This window comes from Carlito syrichta, unplaced genomic scaffold (genome assembly GCF_000164805.1).
Source record: "Carlito syrichta isolate Samal-C Ts95f unplaced genomic scaffold, Tarsius_syrichta-2.0.1 Scaffold143099, whole genome shotgun sequence".
Lineage (NCBI taxonomy): Eukaryota > Metazoa > Chordata > Mammalia > Primates > Tarsiidae > Carlito > Carlito syrichta.
This window is the reverse complement of record NW_007087195.1, coordinates 148,751-171,332: the sequence shown is the minus strand read 5'-3', so window position 1 is coordinate 171,332 and position 22,582 is coordinate 148,751. Positions and strand designations below refer to the sequence as shown.

At 37.6% G+C, this 22,582-nt stretch overlaps 1 protein-coding gene across 4 annotated transcripts in view; it reads left to right on the top strand.

Annotated features, from left to right (window-relative positions):
- The window catches only part of RHOT1 (ras homolog family member T1), a 68,856-nt gene that overhangs the window by 18,657 nt on the left and 27,617 nt on the right, over positions 1–22,582 (top strand). For all 4 annotated transcript variants that reach the window (XM_008050153.1, XM_021708615.1, XM_021708616.1 and 1 more), the window contains exons 3-12: positions 2,728–2,809; positions 4,271–4,314; positions 4,903–4,956; positions 5,113–5,165; positions 10,744–10,852; positions 11,463–11,564; positions 17,363–17,461; positions 18,011–18,119; positions 19,465–19,585; positions 22,238–22,322. In XM_008050153.1, coding sequence (XP_008048344.1) covers positions 2,728–2,809; positions 4,271–4,314; positions 4,903–4,956; positions 5,113–5,165; positions 10,744–10,852; positions 11,463–11,564; positions 17,363–17,461; positions 18,011–18,119; positions 19,465–19,585; positions 22,238–22,322 — 858 coding nt within the window. The remainder of the gene's footprint in view (positions 1–2,727; positions 2,810–4,270; positions 4,315–4,902; positions 4,957–5,112; positions 5,166–10,743; positions 10,853–11,462; positions 11,565–17,362; positions 17,462–18,010; positions 18,120–19,464; positions 19,586–22,237; positions 22,323–22,582) is intronic.

The window sequence follows — 22,582 nt, the reverse complement described above, 5'->3', positions numbered from 1 at the left end:
CGAGGTCTTGCCAAGTTGCCCAGGCGAGTCTCGAACCCGCGGGCTCAGGCAATCCGCTCACCTCAGCCTCCCAAAGGCACAGGATTACAGGCTGAGCCACCGAGCCCAACTCTAGCTAATTTTTAAATTTTTTGTGGAGACAAGGTCTTGCTATGTTGCCCAGGCTAGTCTCAAACTCTTGGGCTCAAGTGATCCTTCTGGCTTGGCCTCCCAAAGTGCTGGGATTACAGATATGAGCCACCAAGTCTGGTTACCTTCCTTTTACTATAGTTTGGATTAGAATATCTGTATAATTTCATTGTTCAGGCATGAGTTTAATGTATTATGGTAGTGTTTTCAATATTTGCAGATACCATATGACTATTCATTGTTTTTGTTTTTTTCTATTAGATAAGAAAGCTAAACAAATAATTACTTAATTTGAGAAATGAAGTATATTTTCATGTGTTTTTTGTGGAATCAGGAAAATTTGATTTATAATCACTTGGGATATAATACCTAAAAGTTTTCTGATAGTTTGATTCAATTTAGGATTGTTTTGGTATATTCCTCTTTTTTTTTTTTGTGGAGTCAGAGTCTTACTCTGTTGCCCAGATTGGAGTGCAGTGGCACACATGGCCACCGCAGCCTCGACCTGCTGGGCTCAGGCGATCCCCCCGCCTCACTCAGCCTTCCAAGTAGCTGGAACTACAGGTGGGCGCTACCACACCTGGCTTATTTTCTTATTTATTGTGGAGATGAGGTCTCACCAAGTTGCCCAGGCTGGTCTCGAACCCCTGAGCTCAGGCAACCTTCTCACCTCGGCCTCCCAAAGTGCTGGGATTACAGACTTGAGCCACCATGCCCAGCCAGTGAATTCCTCTTGAGTGTGAATAAGGGTTTTTAATTAATTAAAAGAATGGAATCATTAAACATAAGGCTTATGAAGTCAGTCACGTACCTTCTAGAAGAAATTAATTTTGATAACTTATTGGTTATTTGAAGATTGTTTTGTATTAACATAGCTTCTTAGTCACAGAGTATCTTAAGCTTTCAATAAAATAGAATAACAACATTTTTTGGTTTTTTAAATAGAGATGGAGTCTTGCTATGTTGACCAAATCTGGTCTTGAACTTCTGGCCTCAGGTGATCCTCCTCCCAGAGTGCAGGTGATCCTCCTCCCAGAGTGCAGGTGATCCTCCTCCCAGAGTGCTGGCAGCTGCTCCCCTCCCAGAGTGCTGGAATAGGCGTGAGCCACAGCACCCAGCCAATATTTTAAAAATCTAATGCTTGTAACACCAAATTAATTTAAGAATTGTTTGAGGCCAGGCACCATGGCTCGCGCTTATAATTGCAGCACTTTGGGAGGCCTAGGGGGAGGATTACTTGAGCCCAGGAGGTCAAGACCAGTCTGGGGAATATAGCGAGACCTCATCTATAAAAAAAATTTTTTTAATTAGCCAGGCATGGTGGTGTGTGCCTGTAGTCCCAGTTACTTGGGAGGCTGAGGCAGGAAGATTGCCTGAATCCAGGAAATCAAGGCTAAGGTGAGCCGTGATCATGCCTCGGTGACAGTGAGTCCCGACTCAAGACAAAAAAAGAATTGTTTGAGTCTGTTTCAGATCTGAAGTATCCTTAATATTTCTACCTACATAGGTAGAAGTGTGGTTTTTTTTAAAAAGTACAGTTTTTTAAAAAGTACAGTTTTTAAAAAAATTTGTTTTTTGTTTGAGTCGGAGCCTCATTCTGTCATCCAGGCTGGAATGCAGTGGCACAGTCATGATTACTGCAACTTCGACCTATTCTGCTCAGGCAATCCTTCCGCTTCAGCCTTCCAAGTAGCTTTGACTACAGGAGCACCCTACCATGCCTAGCTAATATTTAGATTTATTGTTGAGACGAGGTGTGCCATGTTGCCCAGGCTAGTCTGGAACTCCTGGGCTCAGGCAGTCCTCTTGCCTCGGCCTCCCGACATGCTGGGATTACAGGCATGAGCCACCACACCCAGCCTAGAGTACAGTTTTAATGTATATTTAAATCTGTAGTAAAGCACAAAAATAAGCTCTTGAAAGTACAACAAATGAGTATACGTGAAAAGGCTAATACAGGTTGAGTATCCCTTATCAAAATGCATGGGACCAGAAGTGTTTTGGATTTCAGGTTTTTTTCAGATCTTGAAATATTTGTGTTATATTTGCAGATTGAGTATCGTATCCCCAATCTGAAAATCGGAAATGCTCCAAAGAGCATTAGATGCATCAGATTTTGGATCTTTTTTGTTTGTTTGTTTGTTTGTTTTGTTTTTTTGAGTTGGAGTCTCACTCTGTCGCCCAGACTGGAGTGCAATGGCTGCTCCCGGCCATCGCAGCCTTGCCTGCTGGGCTCCAGCGATCCTTCCGACTCAGCCTTGCGCCTGCTGGGCTCCAGTGATCCTTCCGCCTCAGCCTTCCGAGTAGCCGGAATTACAGGCATGCGCTACCATGCCCAGCTGATTTTTTGATTTATTGTAGAGATGAGGTCTCGCTGTGCAGTCGGGTCTCTACCTCCTAGGCTCAGGTGATCCACTCACCTCAGCCTCCCAAAGGCGCGGGATTACAGGCTGAGCCACTGAGCCCGGCTTTGGATGGTTTTTGATTTGGGGGTTAGAGATACTCAGTTTGTATAGATAAATTTACATCATCTGTTAACAAGTTTTAGTGATAACATCCAGAGGTTTTTTTCTTTTCTGTATGTGTTTGCAAATGAAGGTTCCTCCCCGAGCAGAAGAAATCACCATTCCAGCTGATGTCACCCCTGAGAGAGTTCCAACACACATTGTAGATTACTCAGGTAATGGATATCCTCTTGTAGGTGAAGCTGTAGGGTTAACTTAATAGTCTTGAGAAAAGGTACTTACTGAGCTTTTAAAACTGTTCAGAGAGGTAATCTCTTCCCCGTAACAGTAAATGATCCTTTGCTGTTCTTGCCTCATCTGTGTTTCTCTGTCAACTCCCGCCCCACTCCTCCCCCAAAGTCTCCATCTGGCAGTTTTCTGTCCCCAAATTACTAAGTCAGGTCCCAAAATATTTGTGGTTATTGAACACTTGAAAAGTGACTATTCTAAATTGAAATGTGCTGTAAGTGTAATATATAACTGGATTTTGAAGACAGTATGAAGAAAGGATGTAAAATATCTCATTGATTTTCCTATTGAGTACATAATTAAAATTTAAATATTTTTGATATTTTGGGTTTAATTAAAAATTAACTTTACCTGTTTTACCTACCTTTTTAAAGATTATTCCTAGAAAATTAATAATTACATATGTAGTTTGCATTGTTTGTCGGACAGCGCTGTACTAGAAGCTGTGGGGATGAATGCCTTTTGCTACAGTCTGCTGCATAACTAGGTTTATATACAGAATTATTCTTTTTCAAGATGTGTAGCCACATAACTAGATTCACTTCAGTATTAGAATTGAAGCTTAACCCATTAGCTACTCAATATATGTAAAGATATTAAAAATATAGCCTGCTATTTAGTGTAATATAAAATGCAATTGAACTCATATAATATCAGTTTATGTGTCATTTTTAGGGGGAGACATATGTAACCTAAGATGGTCTAATTAATATGCCAATAATTGCTTTGTTTTTCAGTTCCTTGCTTCTTCTTCCTAGCTGTATCATTCATATTCCATGCACCTGTGGAATTGCAGGCAAATCCACCCATTGAGACCAGTTCTAGCTAGAGATATACGCTAGACAGAGAGTTTTTGACTTTTTATTTTTGTGTTATGGTTTTGCTTCTAGGCCCTGGTTATTATCACTCCTACCTACTATCTAGATCTTAAGCTTGTATTACCCAGATTCCTATGTGGCCTTTTGATCCTATGTGTATAGACTCTTTGAGCTTCTGACTCTGCAGCACCCAGTCTTCTAGCTTGGATTTCTGATCTCTTGCTTGACACTTTTCAACTCTGGTTCAGATGCTGGCCTAGATTTATTACACAATGCCTATGCTCTTCTGTGCCTTAGCTGTCATCTTGTAGACTTGTCTTTCAGTGCCAGTCAGCTACTTTATCTTAGTCCAACTTCTTCCTTCCTCTGGCTTGCCTTTGTGTTTCACTTAGTCTGGCACGACACCATGTCATTTTGTTGGAGGTTAGATGGATGTCACATAGATTTTTAGCTTGACTATTAGTTTTGTTTGTTTATTCGCTTGTTACCATTACTCTAAAGAAATTGATTGACAATTAGTTTTTGTGAAAGTATTTACAGTATGAAATGTTGACTTTTTGTCATTTTTAGAAGCGGAACAGAGTGATGAGCAACTTCATCAAGAAATATCACAGGTGAATTTTTAAAAATAGTTGTAAGTTTTTTTGTGGAAAAACAGCGATGATCTTGAGTCTGCCTTTTTAATCTTCTTATTTACTAAGAGGACTTTTTTTCTTTTTTTTTATTTGAGTTGGGGTCTTACTCTGTCGTCCAGGCTGGAGTGTTCACAGCCCACTGCAGTCTCTACCTCCTAGGCTCAGGTGATCCTTCTGCCTTAATCTCCTGAATAGCTGGGACTACAGATGTGCACCACCATTCCCAGCTAATATTTTGATTTTTTTGGTAGAGATGAGGTCTTGCTATGTTTCCTAGGCTGGTCTTGAGCTCCTGAGCTCAAGTGATTCTCCCTCCTTGGCCTCCTATAGGCATGAGGCACTGTACTCAGTGCGCTTTTTCAATTCTTCATTGTTATTGTTAATATTTAGCATTCATTTTTGCTGTAGGTCCTTAGGAACTTTTTTCTTAGAAGAAAGCTTTTTTTTGGTTTTAATATTTAAATTTGTTTATTTCTTTCACCCAGATATATTAACTAATTGGTAACTAAATGCTGTTTATATTTTTATTATTTAAAAATGCCATTAATTTGTTAATTTTTCTTCTAGGCTAATGTCATCTGCATAGTTTATGCTGTTAACAACAAGCATTCTATTGATAAGGTATGAATAAGCTACTTTTTTTTTTTAACTAAAGTTAATTTTCAATGGAGCACTTCCAAAGTTGATATTCAACTTAGAATTTTAGGGGTCTAAGAACATAGTGTTTTTCAAAGAAGATCCTTATCATGGCTAAGCTCTTGTTAATTTTCATTTTAGGTCACAAGTCGGTGGATTCCTCTCATAAATGAGAGAACGGACAAAGACAGCAGGTATTTTTTTCCTCAAACTTTTTGTAGTGAAAAATTTCAAGCTTACAGGAAAGTTGCAAGAAATAGTACATTGAACTTCCCTCAGCCCTTCATTTAGATCTACTAGTTGTTAACATTTTGCCCCACTTGCTTTATCTATCAGTTTATCTCTTTGTTCACACACACCCACTTTTGGGAGAGGGGAATTATTAGAGGCAGCAAATATATTTGAGAGCAAAGTAAGAAACAGAGCTCTGGTACAGTAATGACTCACAATTTCAGACAGATTAAATATTTTGATCATAAATCTTACATTTCTCTTTCTCAAACTGCTGCTGCTTGAAAAGGCTCCACTTTAGAATATATCTGCCACCTGTATTGTATATTTCTCTCTTGAGATGATCTTTTGATGAGGTATGGTGTTCCCCACTGTCACTGATGGCACACAGTATGGTGTATGCAAGAGCACAGGACTTGGAGAAAAATGAGCAATCTTTGAAATCTGGTTTGGCCACTTAGCAGCTCTAATACTTCAACTTCATTCTACTTCTTAGTTTCTCATCTGTATGTAGAGATGAGGATAATACTTGTCTTGGGCTCATGTGGTTATTTTGAGAATCAAATGAAGTAATGTGTAATGAAGTATGTGTAAGTACTTAATAAGTTCTCTAGAAATCTATAGAAGTCTTCATTTAGGAATTTTTGCAGAGAAATTTTTTTGTAGTTCTTTGGAAAATACATTTGTGATAGAGAAAAAGCAAGGGAACACACATTCTGTGCTTTTCTGAGCAGAATGGCTGTTCTGGGTTTAAATTTTTTGAGTTTTAAGTCAAAGTAGAACAAAACATTTTCTTGCAATATTATGTAGTTGAAAATAAGTTATTTATGAAGCTTTTGAATCTTTTAAAATAGGAAAATCAGGCCTGGCATGGTGGCTCACACCTGTAATTCCAGCACTTTGGGAGGCTGAGACAGGAGGATCACTTGAGCCCCAGAGTTTGAAGCCAGCCTGAGCAACAAAACAAGACCTTGTCTTTACAAAAAAAAAAAAAAAATTAGCCTATACATGCCTGTAGTCCCAGCTACTCAGGAAGCTGAGGCAGGAGGATCACCTGAGTCCAAGAAGTCTAGGTTGTGGTAAACTGTGATTATGCCACTGCATTCCAGCCGGGGTGACAGACTAAGACCCCCAACAAATATATATATATATTATTTAATATAATAATAATATAATGAAACAAAATAGGAAAACCAGATGAATATCTATGTATTGTACACATTTGGTTTTTTTATTCAGTTTTTTAGATTTCTCTTTTAGCGGGGCATTTTTGTGCCTTGAAACTCTAAAGATCTAGTTTTAAACAGATGACCATGGTCATTGACTTTCTGCCTTACATATTTATGGTAAGGAGACTGTGACTCAGATGGCATTGTATGTGCTACGCCTTGAGTTCTTTTGGCTTCTGTTTATCATGGTTTTCACTTTGTGGTGACTTGACAAGGTGGGAAGGAGAGCATGACCCTGTAGAGCTATGCTATCCAATGCAGTAGCTTCTAGTTTTAATGATTTAATTTAAATTAGTTAAAATTAAATAAAATGAAAAAATTCAGTTCCTGAGATATACTTAACCATATTTCAAGAGCTCAATAGCCACATGTTGCTAGCTAGTAGTTACAGTAATGGACAGTACAGATAAAGGGCATTTCCATCATCTTAGACTGTTTTATTAGACAGGGCTACCTTGGAGGATACAACACTCATATGCTCCTAATAGTTGCTTTTTTTGTTGATTGCTTGAGTCATTTCTAGGAGGGAGTCTTCAGAGAAGGTGATGTTGCCAGGATTTATCAAGCACAGCTTGGGCTGCTGAGTTAAGCATTTTTTACTTTGTTATGACAGCTTCCTAAAATGCTTTGGCTTATTTGGTGACCCTTTTAGTGCCATCTGGAAGTGACTTTTGACACTTGAAGATCTAATTTAGCATTCGCATGTGTGGCTCTGGTCTACACTCAAGGCATGAGCCTATCCCTGGACTTTTTTTTTTTCCTTCCTGAATCACATGAGCACGCACACTTTTCTTGTTGTTGACTTTTCCAAAGGTAATTTATTTTTTATTATGTCAATCTTGCACTTTCTAATACCTTCCTCCCTGGGTCTTATATCTTTAGTTTATATTTGTTACACACTTATTCTTCCTTAGGACTTTCTTGGATCGTTGTCACAGTGGTTCTTAATCAGAGACACCTGAGACACTTTCAAAAACATATAGATGCCTTTATCTCACCCCTGGGATTTTAGAATCAGTAAGTTTGGAACAGGGCTTGGGCATGTATGTATGAATGTATATTTAAGTTCCATAAATTATTCTGATGCATACCATTGATTACAAACAACTACATGTTTGGAAACTCTCCTAGCTCTGTCAGGAATGTATATTTAGTTTATGTAGTGGGCAGTCTTTTTAAGCATATGGTCATACCAAGGGTAAAGTAAGCTAAATGTTTGCAAGTGTTTCTGATACAATCTGGAGTTTCAGCAGGATTATTTGCTTTCCCTCTAAACTCTCTTGCAAAATTCACAACAGTCCTTCACTAGGCTGGTCCACTATAATATTCCCACTTAGATTTCCCCATAGGCTTCTCACATTTACTTTATCCTTCCTTCCCTTCTTTCCCTCCTCCTCTCCTTCCTTCCCTCCCTCCCTCCCCCATCCCTCCCCCCTCCCTCCCTCCTTTCCCTCACTCTGTTGCCCAGGCTGGAGTGCAATAGTACAATCATGGCTCACCATAGCCTCAACCTCCTGGGCTCAGATGATACTTCTGCCTCAGTCTTCCAAGTAGCTGGGACTTGGCATGCACCACCATGCCCGGCTAATTTTTTTATTTTTTAAGAGATTAGGTCTCACTTTGTTGTCCAGGCTGGTCTTGATCTCCTAGCCTCAAGCAATCCTCTTGCCTCGGTCTTCCAGAGTGCTGGGATTGCAAGTATAACCACTGTGCCTGGCTAGATTTAATTGTTCTAAAGCAAAATTCTTAATTTTCCACCTATCCCCTGCCAAAGCACAAATAACAAAACTCTCTCAATCTTGTCTGTCTTAGGAGATCTACCCATTTTCTCCATCCAAAACCTATATATTTTTCTTGATTTCTACCTTTCCCTCAACCTTCAGATCTTATCTGCCAGTTAGTTGCTCTTATCAGTTATACTTCTAAAATATCTCTCAAATCTGAATATTTCCTCTCTGACATCACTATCACTGCTCTAATCCAAGTCATCATTTAAAAAAATTTTTTTTCTTAATGACAAAAATCAAAATACTAAGGTAGAGAGAATAGTATTGGGTTGATGCATAAGTTCACAGCGTTTTTCACTTGCCCATGGAATGCAAATATTGCGTGATGGTTGACTGGTCACAGTTTATCACATTTGCCAATTCTCTGGTTGACTTATGTGGATCATCATGAATTAAAGTGTTTAAATGGTCTTCATCAAAGCCCAGTAATCTTCCTGAACATGAAGAATCACTCAGGTCAAAGAGACCCTCTTTGAAACATCGAAACCTTTTTCTTGTCTTGCTTTTCCCGATGGCATTCTCCCCATACATGTACAAATATTTTGAGCTGACTCCACTGCCTTTATTCCTCTGTTAAATTTGAACAATAGAATATGTTGTAAGTATTCATTTTTTTCCAATTAATACTCCATTTTCTTTAACTAACTTTCTTCAGATCTGCAGAATGCAAGGTATATTCACAAACACAACATTATTGCCTCAAATGACAAACTCTGAACACTGCAGTTTTGCCATGCCAAAAACAAATGCTATGAACTTATGCATTAATGAGTCTTTGTGTATCTGTCATTCAGTTTTCAACAATTATTAACTCATGACCAATCTTGTTTCATCTATTACCCCTTCTACCAGGATAATTTTGAAGCAAATGATCCTGGTACTATATCACGCTGTCAATATTTCAGTATATATCTCTAAAAGATAACAAATAACTGCATTAAAAAATGTCAAAGTCAGGCATGGTGACTTACGCCTATAATCCTAGCACTTTGGGAGGCCAAGGTGAGAGGATTCCCTGAGCCCAGGGCTTCGAAACTAGCCTGGGCAACTTGGGGAGACCTCATCTCTACAATAAATCAATTAGCCGGGCATGTTGGCGTATGCCTGTAGTTCCAGCTACTTGGAAGGCTGAAGTGGAAGGATCACCTGAGCCAGCAGATTGAGGCTGCAGTAGCTGTGAGTGTGCCACTACACTCCAGCCTGGGTGACAGAGTGATACTCTGACTCAAAAAAAAAAAAATGTCAACGCCCTGCTTCAAACCATTTAGTGGCTTCCCATTTTACAATCAGTCAAACCTACACTCCTTATCCCAATTTGTTAGTCCTTATGTGTCTGACCTTTGACCCTCTCTAATCCATTTCACACCTCCTTCCCTTTGCTCAGTGCTCTGGCCCATTTTCCTGTTCTTTGGTCCCACCAGAATGTGTTTTCAGTTTGAAGCCTTTGCACATGCTGTCCCTTCTTCCTGGCCAGGTCTTCCCTGACTCTACATGGCATATTTTTTCTTTTCTTTTTTTGAATTGGAGTCTCACTCCGTTGCCTATGCTGGAGTGCAGTGACCCGCTCATGGCCACCACAGCCTTGACCTGCTGGGCTTAGGTGATCCTTCTGCCTCAGCCTTCCAAGTAGCTGGAACTACAGGCGTATACTGTAACACTCGGCTAATTTTTTGATTTATTGTGAAGATGAGGTTTTACCAAGCTGCCCAGGCTGGTCTGGAACCCAGGCAATCAGGCAATTCTTCCATCTCAGCCTCCCAAAGTACTGGTATTATAGGCATGAGCCACCGAACCCAGCCTTATTTTGTCTTTTCCTTCACTTCTTGGCTCAGATGCCATCTACTCAGAGAGGATTTTTCTTGACTACTTTATATAATTAGCTCCTTCCTATCTCTTTCCTCTATACTCCTATTTATTTCCTGCATGGTACTTATTGAGTTGGAAATTATTATTATTATTATCATCTGAGTCAGAGTCTCACTCTGTCACTGAGACTGGAGTACAGCGGCATAATCATAGCTACCCCAGCCTTGACTCATTGGGCTCAGGTGATCTTTCCACCTCAGCCTTCCAAGTAGCTGGGACTACAAGCCTGCCACCAAACCTGACTAATTTTTTTTTCCAACTTATTGTAGAGACAGGGTCTTGCTATGTTGCCCAGGCTGGTCTCAAATTCCTGGGCTCAGGCAGTCCTCTTGCCTTGGTCTCTCAAAGTGTTAGGATTATACAGGCATGAGCCACCACGCCCAGCCCCGGAAATTATTTACTTATTTTGTTATTGTTCATTTTCAGTTTTTCACTATTAGAATGGGCAGAGACCTTCTCTGCCTCATGTCCTTAATACTTGGAATGGTATATGGCTTACAGGTGCTCAACAGATATGCGTGAAATGAGTGAATGAACTGCTATCCAGGGACTTGACATGACTATAGTGAAGGCTTTTTAGTTAGAATGGGTTATGTAATTTAAAATATAAATCTAATGTCTTTTACCTTCCTTATTACAATATGTCCTGTTTATTTCAGGCTGCCTTTGATATTGGTTGGGAACAAATCTGATCTGGTGGAATATAGTAGTATGGAGACCATCCTTCCTATTATGAACCAGTATACAGAAATAGAAACCTGTGTGGAGGTATGCCTCATCATTTGATTTGAAAACTGACTGTTGCTGAATTCTTACTTAATTGAGCTTCTGAATAAGAGGGGGGACAATGTGGAATGGAATCAATTTCCTGTTCTTTTTGAAGTCAAATAAACCAAATAAAACAGAGAACTTGGAGCTGGGCTCTGAGCTCTTTGTGGACATTCATATTATGTTGTCCACAATGAAAAATGCACTTTTAATTTTCTTCAAGGAAAATTACTATTACTATTACCTTATACTGATAGTTTAAAAATTGTTTTTAGGACAGGCATGGTGGTTCACGCCTATAATTCCACCAATTTGGGAGACCAAGATGGGAGGATTGCTTGTGCCCAGGGCAGCCTGGACAACATAGCAAGACCTTGTTTCTACAAAAAATTAAAAAATTGGCCACATTTGGTGGCACATGCCTGTAGTCCCAACTACTCAGAGAGCTGAGGTGGAAGAATTTCCTGAGCCCAGGAGGTCAAGTCTGCACTGAGACGTGATTATGCCACTGCATTCCAGCCTGGGTGACAGAGTGAGATCCCAATTAAAAAAAAAAAAAAATTATTCCTACTTGATTTCAGAGTGTAAAATTTTGAACTTTTTTTTTTAGTGTTCAGCAAAAAACCTGAAGAACATATCAGAGCTCTTTTATTATGCACAGAAAGCTGTTCTTCATCCTACAGGGCCCCTGTACTGCCCAGAGGAGAAAGAGGTAACTCTTCACGCTGTTTTATAGGGCTGGTAGATGTAAATAGTAGCTCTAGTATGGTAGTGATTTTTAGTAACTCTTAAGTACTTTTGTAAAGATGGGACTGCTGAAATTTAAATTTATTGCTTATTAAATTGTTACATTTTCAAAGTACTTTTTCTTCTAGCACTCACATTCAGTACTCAGAAAATATTCTTATTTTCCACATCAAATACTATTTTGGAAAGAGCCATGAAAACAAATAGAATTGGCAACAATAACAACAAAAAAATCCGAAAACTTAGCTAATGGTCTATTTGCTTTGCTATTATAAACTCTACAGACTTATAAACACACGTAAATAAAAAAATTTGTGTAGTTTTTTTACACAGGTACAACATGCAATACAACTTGAATACTCCCTTTTGTTTTATAGTTAAGAAACAGTAATCTCTTATTGAAATATCTAAAATGTAATATTTTGCCATAGACTTTGAAAAACTAGTTAAATTTTTGAGACGTAGCATCAAAAAAAATCCCCTTAAAGTATACAATTTAGTGATTTTTAGTATATCCACAAAGTTATACTACCACCACCACTATCTAATTTCAGAACATTTTATCTCCCCAAGAGAAACGCTGTACTTATTAGCTGTCATTCCGAATTCTTCCCTTCCCCTACCCCCTGGCAACCACTAATCTACTTTCTGTCTCTATAGAGTTGCCTCTTCTGGGCATTTCATATAAATGGAATCATACAGTATGTGGCTTTTTATTTCTAGCTTCTTTCACTTAGCATAATGTTTCCAAGAAACATCCACATTGTAGCATGTATCAGTATTTCATTTATTTTTATGGCCAAATAATACTTCATTGTATAGATGCACCACATTTTATTTATTGCCTTATCTGTTGATGAACATTGAGCTAGTTTTTACTTTTTGGCTATTATGAATAAGCTGCTATGAACATTTACATACAAGTTTTTGTTTGAACACCTGCTTTCGATTCTTTCAAGTGTATATTTAGTAGTGGAATTGCTGAGTCACATGGTAATTGTATGTTTAACTGTTTTCCACAGTGATGGAACCATTTTACTTTCCCACCAGCAATGTATGAAGGTTCCAATTTCTTCACTTCTCTGCCAACCAACGAATTCTTTTACCTTTTTTTCCCCCTGATTTATTATGATCATTCTAATAGATGCAATTGGCATCTCATTGTGATTTTGATTTGCATTTCCCTGATGACTAATGATGGTACGTGCATTTTTTCATGTGCTTATTGGCCATCTGTCTATCTTTGCAGAAATTCAGAATCCTTTACCCATTTTTAAAGTTGAATTTTTTTAATATTCTTATTATTGGGGTTTTTTGTTTATGTTTTGTTGTTTCTGGACCAGTGTACCTGGAGAGGTGTTATATTTAAGAAATTAAAAGTTGAAGATTTCTTTCAGGAAAAGTTTATAGCATAAGTGAGTGGTTGGCAAACTATGATCCATGGGCCAGATTTGGCCTGCCACTTATTTTTATACAGCCTGTGATCTAAGAATACATTTTACATTTTTTAAATGATTGAAAAAAATACAAAGAGATATTTTGTGATATGTGAAAGCTATATTACATTCAAATATTACCATTTTATAAACTAATTTGTATTGTAACACAGCCATCCTCGTTCATTTATGTTTGTCTAGGGCTGTTTTCATGCTACAAAAGCAAAGTTGAGAACCTTCAACAGGGCTCATGTGTGGTACTCATCTCTTCTCACTGTTGCTCAGTGTTCTACTAATTATACTTATACAATTATAACTTGACAGCATTTCAAGTACCCTGTATCACTGTACCATGACATTTATTATCAATGAGTACCCATCACGCCAAAACAATAAATTAAAAGTGGAATTTTAGATGGGAAAACAGATATGTTTTTCAAGCTCAAAATACAGCTCCAGCATTACTTTTTTGGCCCTGATGTAAGTGGAAAGGGAATTTCCATGTTTTATAATCTATTTAACTATGCAGTTGATTTTCTACCTAACCTTCAGTTGATTAATCTGCAGTGTAATGACATGCTAAAAGGTAAATATCCAGAGAAGAATCTAATATAATTTTACAGATACCTCCAAGTGATGAATGTGCCCTGTTAAAATCATCAGTTTATGGCCAGTTATAGTGACTTATGCCTGTAATCTCAGTACTTTGGGAGGCCTAGGTAGGAAGATTGCTTGAGGCCAGGAGTTCAAGACCAGCCTGGGCAACATAGTGAGACCCTGTCCCTACAAAAAATAAAAAAATCAGCTGGGTGTGGTGGCATATACCTGTAGTTATAGCTACTTGGGAGGCTAAGGCAGAATGATTGCTTGAGCCCAGGAGTTAGAGGCTGTGGTGAGCTGTGATTGTGCTACTGCATTCCATCCTGGGTAACAGTGAGACCCTGACTAAAAAAAAAATTAAGTAAATAAAATAAATAAATCATAGAATTGTAGGTATGTATCAATATTGGCAGTATATATTTGTGCAAAAAAGTCATTTTCAAAGATGAAACATACAAAATTTCATTATAGATCAGTGTTAACATATAAACATTTGCAATTCACTTTCATGGTAGAGAACACCAATTTTGAGCCCCAATTAAACAAAATGTTATTCCTCCAAAAAAATCTTATTCTTATTAGTAGATCTGTATTACAAAATTATAGTCACTTACATTTTGAATTTCATCAATAAAAACTTTGTGGAAATTTGCCAGGTGTGGTGGCTCACTCCTGTAGTCCCAGCACTTTGGGAGGCGGAGACAAGAGGATTGCCTGAACTCAGGGGTTCAAGACCAACCTGAGCAACATGGCGAGACCTCATCTCTACAATTAAAAAAAAAAAATTAGCTGGGCCTGGCGGAGTAGTATGCCTGTTGTTCCAGCTACCTGGAAGGCTGAGGTAGAAGGATTGCCTGAGCCCAGCAGGTCAAGGCTGTGGTGGCTGTAAGCGGGCCACTGCAATCTAGCTTGGGTGACAGAGTAAAAGACTCTGATTCAAAAATAAATAAATAAACTTTGTGGAAATTTAATTTTTTTCTTCCTGCATAACAGTATTGTACCTACATAACAATATTGTACCTACACAATATTCTTGATTTTGACTGTTGACCCCAAATCCTAAAATACTTGCTATGTGGCCCTTTATAGAAAAAATGCCATGTCCTGGTATAAATAATTAACCCGAGTTGACCCTTAATCTGACCCTGGTTTGCTATTCTTTAATTGGGATCCTTCTTTCTAATTAATTCTTAATCTAGTATTTCCCAAACTTGTCTCATCATAATAGTCACCTGGTATACTTGTAAAAACATAGATTTCATTCTGATTCAGTCCAGTGCTGTATTTTATGATAAAGAAAATTTGAGAAATATTCTTATACTATAGGAATCTACCTCTGAGACCTTAGCCTAGCAGTGCATTAAATCCCTGCTATTAGTCTGTTCTCAATTTTTTAATTGCTACTTTGTTCTCAGGTCTATTATTAGTTTTGCTAATCTGCTAATCCCCTTTTCCCTCCCCCAATCCCACAAGAGTAAAACATCTACCACCATCTGTTATTTATTTCTTAGGTGGACCTGTATGATAGGTAAAATTTTCAACTTTTAGATTATATCTTATTTTACACAAGTACAGACTTTGAGCTTATACCAGAATCTTTTAATTAGGCAACAATAATAGTTGTTAACATAAGTGAAGTAGAATCATAAAAAGATCATGTTTAAACTTAAAGACTGAGCTTCCAATGGTGAACTCTGTATGACCCATAGTGTCCTCAGCTTACTTAAAAATGAAAAAAATGTGATTATTATGTCATAACCGTGTTTACTGTGTGAGGGTTTAGATTAGATACAAGCTGTTTTAAATTTATTACTACAAAAGTTTTACACCTTTATTGAGTATAATTTTTAATGTTTTTTAATAGCAGCGGTCATTTTTCAGTGTTGTATTTTAAGGTGGTTGCTATTTAAATATTACACTGAGCCAATACCTGAGAGTTCTTTCGCTTCTGGTGCTTTTCAAATTTAATAAAAAATGCATCACTTTATTTTGCTTCAAATTACTTTTTAAAATGTCGCCTTTTATTTTGTGCAGGGAAATCATTTGCACAAAATAAAAGGTTATTTTTAGGTTCTGTTTTGAACTTCATTCTAGCTATTGCTACTTTTGAAAACATTTAGATTATTATATAACAGGTTTTTTTAAAAGGAGAGTAAATAAAATATAACATTATAATCTTTATTAATCTTAAATAGTTAATCACATTTATAGAAGCAGTATCTTACTATTCATTCTTTTTAAAAATAAATCACCCGTGACTGAACGTTATAGTTATAGACCATTTAGTACTTTTTTAAAAAAAAATGGAGCCCTATCCAATGCTCTCTAAATGTTTGACTTAGTTTTTCTCATTTTTTTCTAATCTCATTATACCTTATATTTTATCTTGCCCAGCTATATATAATTACTCTCCCAGAGACCCCATTTAACATAAAAAGTAGGGATTATCTCTGTATGTTTGGAAGATAATGATTTCCTTTCCTATTTTTTAAAGAACTTCTTTTTCTGAATTCGAGTTTGATAGCATGATCAAAGCTGTCCTCATTACCATTTTGCTCTGGATAACTGTATGACTAAAGTCTAAGTGAATAAGTATGTATTTCCTCACCTTGTCATCTTGTTTATCTGATTCAGGTGGATTCCTAAGAGATCTATCTCTAAGATTACACAAAGTTCAAAGACCTTTGATGTTTTACTTTATTCTCAGAATTATTGACAGTGATTACCCTATAGTGGTTATACACAGTAAAAATATGCGGTCCTTATTTTTAAATAGTCACATATTAAGTCCAGGCACAATGGCTCATGCCTGTAATCCCAACACTTTGAGATTCCAAGGCGAGAGGATTATCTGAGCCCAGGAGTTTGAGACCAGGCTGGGCAACACGGCTAGACCTTGTCTCTAAAATTAAAATTTTTTTAAAAAGTCACATATTTTATATAAACCAAGTCACATATCCATTGTAAATGCTAAAACAACAATTAAAGAAATTGTCAAAATATATTTCCAGCAGCATTACTTCTAAATGTTTAGAGTCACAAAAGGCAAAGTTCTCTTTTTATATGTAAATAATTATTATCCCATACTGGGAAGTTAGTGAAAGCTTTTTACACCTATTAACCAGTGATACATTGCCACTTGTTTGTGAATAAGAACGTTTTATATCCCAACTTCAATATATACATACATACACACAAGGGACAGACCAGAACAAGTCCCATTTGGCTATCACAACAAAGAATAGTCAGAAATCAGAAGTTGGGGAGGAAAACCTGAGTAGTTTTATAAGTCAACTCAAATTATTTGTGGAATGAGGAAGGAAATAGATAGATAAATAGATAGATAGATAGATAGATAGATAGATAGATAGATAGATAGATAGATCTTCTCTGTGTGACTGATAGATAGATAGATAAGTTCTCTGTGTGACTGGAAGAATGATTCTCTCCTAAAGATGAACTTCTCTTTTGCCTATGCTTAGAGAATTCATGGTTATGAGGGAAGAGTGTGATCATTCCAAATATCAGTCCAAGTAAATATTGCCTCATTTACTTAAAAAGATTTGGGTATAAAAGTAGTTGGTTCTGCTTTAGTTCATTTTTTATGTTGGTTGTATTTGATTTTATGTGAAAATAATCAGGATTATTCCTAGCGTTGTTTATGAAAACCACAGTTCAAAATCCTATTTTAATGAAGACAGTTGTTTCTTTTCTCAATGATTTACAGATGAAACCAGCTTGTATAAAAGCCCTTACTCGTATATTTAAAATATCTGATCAAGATAATGATGGTACTCTCAATGATGCCGAACTCAACTTCTTCCAGGTAGCTGTCTTTTATGTCATATATTTGGATGTCTTTGTCTTTCTTTTTGCTGATAAATGCTACAAAAATTTATTAGCTTAAATAACAAAAACAATATGTTGATAAACATGAGTTTCTTTCATGTAAAACTATCTTTCACATCAAGCTATTTAAAAGCTTTTCCTTAGGGTGTAAAACTCTTCTGCCCAGGAATTGAAGAGATTTTTTGAAAGTTTAATTTCATGATCTAAAGTGGGTATATTGAGGATAACTTGAAGTCTGAACTCTGACACACTCTTTATTTTCCTTTCTTGGTTTCATATGACATAGCTACACAAAGAGCCCTGTGTTTTAGAAACAGGATGGGGGGAGTTGTGAAAGTTTCTTTCTTCCTAAGTATGGCATATTTTACTTAAATAACACAGAGCAGAGACTATCGTAATAAGAGAATTTTGTTTTTTTTATTTTTTATTTTTGGCTGCAACTCTTGGATTTAATGTTGATTTGTATTGTTTGTGGTTTTAATGCTTAATGCTGGTTTGTTTTTAAACTTATTATGTTTTTTGCTAGAGAATTTGTTTCAACACTCCATTAGCTCCTCAAGCTCTGGAAGATGTCAAGAATGTAGTTAGAAAACACATAAGTGATGGTGTGGCTGATAGTGGATTGACATTGAAAGGTGGGTGAATGGTGTTTTTCCCTCTTTTGAACTTAATATTTTCAAGATTTGGCAGAAGGTGAAGGTCTTTATTGCATTATTTATACTTTAGGGAAATGTTAGTATTTTGTTAATATATCTAAAATCTGACTTGGATATTTAAGAGTTGGAAGAGTCAGGCCATTGTTGGGGATTATCATTCTTACTGTCAGTATAAATTAGGAGTAGAGAAATTAGATCTCGAAGACAGAGAGGTTCATTAAAGAGAAAGAGATATCTGGAACAAACAAATGTATCTTAAAATTCTTCCTATTCATAAGTAGCCTTTAAATAGTAATTATTTTTAAAGAATTTTGTCTATAAGTTAAATTTACCAGTATAGTGAAGCATGTTCCCTGGAGAATATATTATAGAGGAACAGTGAAGTAAGTGAAATAGAAAATCAAAATTTTCATTACAGGAGTAAGTTCAAAGAGCTATAAAATGCCCCCCCCCCCACCTTTTAAAAAAAATGAGTCAGGGTCTCTAACCCAGGTGGGAGTGCAATGGCATGATCGTGACAATCACAGTTCACAGCAGTCTTGACCTCCTGGGCTCAGGTGATCCTTACACTTCAGCATCTCAATCTGTTAGTTGTCCCACTGCACCCGACTAATTTTTTATTTTTTGTAGAAACAATATTTCATTATGTTACCCAGGCTGGTCTCGAACTCTTGGGCTCAAGCAATCCTGCCTCTGCATCCCAAAGTGCTGGGTTACAGGTGTGAGCCACCATGCCTGGCCTTATAAAACATGTCTATCATATAACTTTGTGAATGTCAATGTAATCCTTGAGATGTAATGTTAACCCTCTTCTCCAGTGCTGTTTCTTGCTGAGCTTTATATATGTATGATTCTGGGCTGGATGCGGTAGCTCACGCTTGTAATCCTAGCACTTTGGAAGGCTGAGGCAAGAGGATTGCTTGAGCCCAGGAGTTTGATACCAGCCTGGGCAACATAGTGAGACATTATCTCTACCAAAAAAGATGAAAATAATTATACTGGTGTGGTGGCACGTACCTGTAGTCCCAGCTACTAGGGAGGCTGAGGTGGAAGGATTGCCCAGGAAGTCGATGTTGCAGTGAGCTGTGATCGTGCCACTGCACTGCAGCCTGGGTGACAGAGTGAGACTCTGACTCAATAAAAAAGAAAATGAAATGATTCTGAAATCAGCTGTTTCATTGACATACTTGTGAACTTTGTTTTGACCTTTACTATGCAAAACTAGTATACATATATTCATAAATTTAGAGATATTATATGCCTTTCTCCCATGTGACTCTGTATCCTTCATGTCAACTGTATTTACTAATTTACTTCATTTCAGGTTTTCTCTTTTTACACACGCTTTTTATCCAGAGAGGGAGACACGAAACTACTTGGACAGTGCTTCGACGATTTGGTTATGACGATGATCTGGATTTGACACCTGAATATTTATTCCCCCTGTATGTTCCTTTGGTGATTTTACTTGCTAAGTATTTTTAACGTTTATATAGCACAGAGACAGGCTTCAAGCTACTCAGGAATAATTTAGAATTATAGCAGAGGTTTATCCAGGGTTTCTTAACTTTGGCACTATTGACATTTTGGACTGGTTAATTCTTATTTGTGGAGCTTTTCCTGTGCGTTATGGGATGTTTCACACATCCTTAGATGCTAGTGACACCTCCTCCCCAGTTGTGACAACCAAAACGATCTCTAGAAATTGCTGAATGTTTCCTCAAAAGCAAAATTATCCCTAATTAAAGAGCCACTGATTTATAGCATGGCTCAAACTTTTCCTCTTTTCATGGAGAATGAAAGTTATCTTTTTTGTTCATTTTACTAAATAAGGAGAAAAAATATGCTAGACAAACTTATTTCTGGAGTCAGCAGATCAGAAATATGTTGGTTGTCACTTTTCTTTCATCAGTTCTCCTCTCAGTTTTATAGCCTGTTCTTAGCTCAAGATGAAATAAGTATTTCCCTAAACAACCAGTCTATTTGTGGTATATTCCTTTGAAAATGCTATGTTTACATTCTGTTTGTTTAAAAATGGAGCCAGTGCCACTCTCAGACAGGTGACTGCCTTGCCACAGGATGCCTGTTCTGTGCTGAGGGAAGTGAGCTAGCTTTTCAGGGATGGGGACTTCCCAGGATCTGGCCTTGGAGTCTTCAGCCTTTCTTCTTTACTTTTTCATTGGCATATTACCTTGCTGGTGTCCTTTTGATTTTAGCATAGCACTTCCAGCTATCTATATAATGGTTTAGAAAGACTTTGTTGGGTTTTTTTTTCCTTCTCTTCCATTGAGAAAGCTAAGTTCTTTCTGATTAGTTTCCTAGTCCATTAATAAGTTCTAAGTTGAAACTCCCCTTGACTAAATTATTAAATCTTGACTCAAGTTAATTTTCCAGATTTTTCAATGAATATATACTGAATGAATTTGTCACAGGATCCTTTCATTGGGTTTTCTTTTCTGTGCTGTTTATGTAACAGACAGTTGATTATTGCTTTCTTAAGTGTGGCACTTAGGAAACTCCATCTCTTTTTTTTTTGAGTTGGAGTCTCACTCCATCACCCAGGCTAGAGTGCAGCCCTGCTGGGCTCCGGCCATCCTTCCACCTCAGCCTTCCAAGCAGCTGGAACTATAGACGTGTACAACCACACCCGGCTAATTTTTGATTTATTGTAGAGAAGAAGTCTCACCCAGTTGCCTGGGCTGGTCTTGAACCCTCAAGCTCAAGTAATCCATTTGCCTCAGCCTCCCGAAGTGCTGGGATTACAGGCTGAGCCACCGAGCCTGGCCGAAATTTATCTCTTAGGGCATTGTAGTTTACTTGAATCATCTCTTTAGTTTCTTTATGCTCTTTGCCTCTAATTTTCTGCAGAATAGCACCCCAGAGCTACCACATGAATCTCTCTAGCCTTCTTTTTTTTTGAGTCAGTATCTCACTTTGTCACCCAGGCTGGAGTGCAGTGGAACGATCATGGCTCACTGCAGGCTTGACTTCCTGGGCTCAGATGATCCTTCTGCCTCAGCCTCCTGAGTAGTTGGGACTACAGGTGTGTGCCACCACGCCCAGCTAATTCTTTTATTTTTTGTAGAGACAAGGTCTTGCTATGTTATCCAGGCTGGTCTTGAACTCCTGGCTCAAGCATTCTTCCCACCTCAGCTCCCTAAGTGCTAGGATTATAGGCGTGAGCCAGCATGCCTGACCCTAGCCTTCTTAAACTTTCTACCTCTATCCTTCACACTGCTGCTAGATTAGTGGATATATAAATACAAATCTGGCTATGTCATTTCCCTTCAAGACACAGGATAAAGCCCAAGCTTCTTAACATGGTATCCAAGGTCATTCATGATCTCTGCTCATGCTCACTGTTGCTTTCATTCTGGAAGTAAATGCCAAACTATTTGAAGTCTACCAAGCATATGTTATTCTTTGCTCCAGGCTTTTGCCTGTGCTATTCTCACTCTTTCCCTCTCCCCCAAACCTAATTAATGCCACTTATCCTTCAAGTTTCAATTCAGGTGATAATGTCTCTTAGCAGTGTTGATGTCTTCCTAATCTCCAGGGCACAGAGATATTCTCTTTCATGTGGGCTTCCCTAGGATTCTTAGCTCATCCGTCTCCCACTTGAATGTGGTTTCTTAGAAATAGGGAGCTTGTCTTATTTCTTCCTCCTTGGTTCCTAGCTCAGTGCATTTGATTAATGTTTATTGAACTGAATTTAGGGTGGGTCAGAAAAGTCAAGTCAGGTAGAAATAACATCTCATCATTTTCAATTCATTGCAGTGTTGAAATTAATTTAAAGCTCATGGTTATGACTTACAATTTGCTTATAGGAAGAACAAACCCATGACAGTTTAATCAGTATTATTTATAACATTTTTACTTTTACCTTCTCTTCTGACATTTAAGAAAAAACTTTGTCACTTTGGAATGAGCATTATTATGACTCTTCTGAGGAGTGTCATAACCACTCCAGAGATTTTCTTCTGGAAAGTCTAAACAGTGTCGTCCCACAAAATGACTTGTTGCAATTTTATATTCGTTTCGCAAATTTTAAAATATAATTAATGATTTATTTTACTCTTAAATTTTTTCATTAACAGGCTAAAAATACCTCCTGATTGCACTACTGAATTAAATCATCATGCATATTTGTTTCTCCAAAGCACCTTTGACAAACATGATTTGGTAAGCTTTTAACTGTAATTTAATTTTCCATGATGTATGGCTACACACACACACACACACACACACACACACACACACACACACACACACACACACGTGTGTATTTGAGTTGGACTCTCAATCTATTGCCCAGGCTGGAATGCAGTGGCACGCTCACAGCCACTGCAGCCTCCACCTGCTGGGCTCAGGCAATCCTTCTACCTTAACCTTCCAAATAGCTGGAATTACAGGTGTGTGCCACCACGCCCAGCTAATTTTTT